Genomic DNA, 3766 nt, shown 5'->3' with positions numbered 1-3766 from the left:
CTCTCTCTCTCTCTCTCTCTCTCTCTCTCTCTCTCTCTCTCTCTCTCTCTCTCTCTCTCTCTCTTTCTCTCGCTCGATGAGAGAGATATTTATCTCGCGTTTTTGGATAGCCAAATCGTGCTTGCAGGGAATACAAAGGGACGGCAGTTTTCTAATAAAATTCCGCATCCATGAAATGTAATCACGCGCGTTGTGCCTTTGATTAAAATTACGCTCAACGGTGCAATATGCACTTCTAACGCATAGAAGAATCTCAAGTTTTTCATATCTCTACAGAGGGAGAATAAAATTGTAAATATTATACTTGTCTTATTGCGTTGGTCCTTCATGTAACATTGTCGCGTTAAATTTTAACAATAATATCACTAACACAATTTTTATAAGAATTCCTGATATGAATATGAATCTTTAAATTTTATGTAATTTTTTATTGAACAAATCAAATTTCAATCACATGAAAAAATGAGTCGCGAGAGAATAACGTTGCTTTTTTTATGAAAGGAGGAAAATAGTAACGGTAGCGACCAAGAGAAAAAGACAAATGAGAATTACGAAAAGGGCGAATGAACATTTTTCAAGTCCAGAAAGAGACAGAACGATGGAGAAGAGGGGGAAGAAACGAGTAATTCGGCAAGCCAGACAATGTAAGGACGATATAGGAGCGTCGAGATCCCGGGATGATCCCGAGGGATGAATAGAAACGATCCTGTTTATCCCAGTTCTCCCGCCCCCACTACTCCCACTGACATCCAACCTCCTCCATTCCGCCACCCCCTATCTAACCATCGCCCGACGACGACGCGGCGACGGAGGCAATATGCCGCTCGTGGATTTTTACAACCGCCGACTTTTCCCTCCGTCCTTCGCCATTCTCATCTCGTTTCTTGCATCCAACCCCCATATCCTGTTCGCCACCTTTCCTCCTCCTGTTACCTGGTAGACTATCTCGAAATCTCGACCTCAACGACTCCTGAGAGATCGTCAAAAGAGACTGGACCGGCATCTTCGCCGTCCCGAGAGCTCTAACTTCGAACTTTCTCATCCCTTCATACCTTCGTTTTTTTTATAGGTTTTCATTTCCTGACAAGAATACGCGCATTATGTTTTAATCGAGCTGACCTACTAGTTATCCGTTGCTTTTTCACTATATTTAATTTAAGATTGACATTAAAAATGCATCATTCTGTATAAAAAATTATAATATAACGTAATAAATATCTATATAAGCACATAAGTATATTGTTACGCTAAAATACGCTGCTGTAAATTTTAAAAGCACATCGTGATATACCTTTGTACTCTTTGGCTTCTTCGTTTTAAAAAATTCCCATCCGTATCACTACACGCGCAATAAAAAGAACGTGATATGTTAAAGCTGCTGTAACTCACCTCGTAGGATCTGATAAAGGAAGACCTTGATGTGGTCCGGGCTGAGATGCTGTGGGCTCACGATGATCTTGTGCAAGTCGCTCTGAAGCAGTTCGGTGATCACGTATCTATTGGCTCATTAAGGAATTTATCGATTGTCATAGCTTGTATTATGTTCAGTTATGTCGCACATATACCAGCAATTAACAGGTGATTCTCCTCTCTGTGTCGTTATATCGCAGATACCGTAGAACAGGTTTCTAATTTCACAAGTGATGACTTTATTTAACTCATTTAATAATTTTATTTTTGATACACTAAATGTGAATGTTTTCGATAATGTTACGAACGTAAATACGAACGTAGATCTTAAACTTTGGTGAAAGAATTGTAATTTATTTTTGAAAAGCTTAAATATCTATAAATAAATAAAATGAAAATATTCATTTACACGATGTAAATTTTAAATTTAATATTTCAAATAAAATATCAAATTATATGTCTGCGATGTTTTCAGGATATATTAATTGGGACATTAATTAATATATTAAAGCAAATTTAATCGGGTTGTAATTTTATCTCATAGTTAATAATTACTTTATCGATGTTTGTCATGAACATCATGGATAATATTTGTCTTATCATTGTTATTATTGTACATATATTCTCTTCATTGCTGAATGATTTTATATTTCTTTACTACTCGAATAATATTTCACTGTCTATTTAATTGTCGCGGATTAAAATAATAATGATCGGCCGGTCTTCTGAAAAGGAAAAATTTTTATCGAAACAACAGCCACCGAGCGAATAATCCGTCATCGAGTTATTCCGATCCATCAACGTCCAAAGTAAAACTGCAATCGCGCTGTAACGCGGTGTAAAGTAACACGCGTGCGATCGCTTCATCGTGAAATATCCGTGTCACGTGTGCGGTCGAGAGAGTTAATATTTTCGCAGCAGTTGATTTATGACGTATACGAATGCATTTGGCGAATGACCGAGCACCCGATCAGGATAACGTAATAGATAATGAATATCGATATACAGTTCTCGATGGTATCTACTTGTCTGCTGCTGACAGTGATCGAATCGGTCATAATGAATACGATTGTCGATGTCATAATGCCAGGAGACAGAGAGAGTGGATCCATTACACAGAATGGCCAATCGCTACCGGAAGACTTTACTTACAAAATGAACAATATCGGACAAATTAATATCGAGGTTATTTAAAAAAACACATCTACCAAAAGTTAATAGTTGAAATTTAGCGTTTCTTCGATGATCTCATTAAAAGACTGGGTCTTTTTTTTATCCAAGCGAAATTTCACTCTAAAATTTCTTAGCATCAATTTCAATTTTTATTAAATAAAGGTTTTAACATTTGAATTAAATAATTATCTAGTAATGTAACAGAGAGTAAAAACGTAATCTTGAATTTTTTTGGATTTTTTGAAATCTAAAACAGTAAACAAATTAGGCTAGATAAAAACGATCCAATGTGTCTACGGAGTAGACAAAAATTGCAGAACTTTTTTTTATTTTTATAAGGAATTGTAGAACTATGAAAAGAGAGAATGAGAGAGTGCTGTTTGAACTGCCATTATTTTATTTAATAGAAAGGCACATTAACTTCGCAATCCAAATTTATATGGATCTGTGAAGTTAGAACGAATTCTATTTTTTAAGTCTAGTTCTACAGTTTTCTTAGAAAAATAAACAAGAGTTCCGCAGTTCTTCTATATGTGCTTACGAAGAGTTAGTTAATCCTTATCACAATAGAAATCTTCTTTCTTTCTCTTTCAATATAAAAACTAGCATCATTAAAAAAATTCAAACTAATTTAATTTGTTTAAGTGACCTCGCGACTAACGATGTTTGTATTTTATACCGATAATTTTTTTCTTTTCAAATGTTAATAAATGTTAATAATCACAGATACAAAACTGAATTATGTTTGTGGTAGCTGAGAATGCCGCGGAAATATCGAAGGAACAAACTTCGAATCGGAAGTGCAATGTCAGGGACAGGACGCGACGTCGTGTGACATAATTCGGTTCCGAAAACTCACTCTCGCGCGAACAAACGCGCAGGAGACGATATTTGAGGGAACGCGAGATAGTCGAGAGACCGAACGAAATAGTATAATGGCGGAATGAGGTCGACCGGGTAGATTGGAATGCAGGTAGAGGCTGCCCTGCCGCGAACCTGTACGCGGTATGCAAGTCGAGAGAGAGAGAGAGAGAGAGAGAGAGAGAGAGAGAGAGAGAGAGAGAGGAAGGAAGAAGAAGAAGAGAGTAGTCGACGAACTAACTAACGTACGTCGTTAGTAAGAACGAACGTAACGAACGAAACGTAAGTTAGTTAACGGTTAAGTTAAGTTTAAGTTGTACGT

General features: G+C 36.6%; 1 protein-coding gene across 1 annotated transcript in view; it reads right to left on the bottom strand.

Annotated features, from left to right (window-relative positions):
- Nucleotides 1-3766, bottom strand: part of LOC105619197 (serine/threonine-protein kinase NLK) — an 89262-nt gene that overhangs the window by 24932 nt on the left and 60564 nt on the right. The window contains exon 4 of the mRNA XM_012200721.1: nucleotides 1390-1496. Coding sequence (XP_012056111.1) covers nucleotides 1390-1496 — 107 coding nt within the window. The remainder of the gene's footprint in view (nucleotides 1-1389; nucleotides 1497-3766) is intronic.

Source organism: Atta cephalotes (assembly GCF_000143395.1).
Source record: "Atta cephalotes unplaced genomic scaffold scaffold00019, whole genome shotgun sequence".
Lineage (NCBI taxonomy): Eukaryota > Metazoa > Arthropoda > Insecta > Hymenoptera > Formicidae > Atta > Atta cephalotes.
This window is presented reverse-complemented; position numbering and strand designations above follow the sequence as displayed.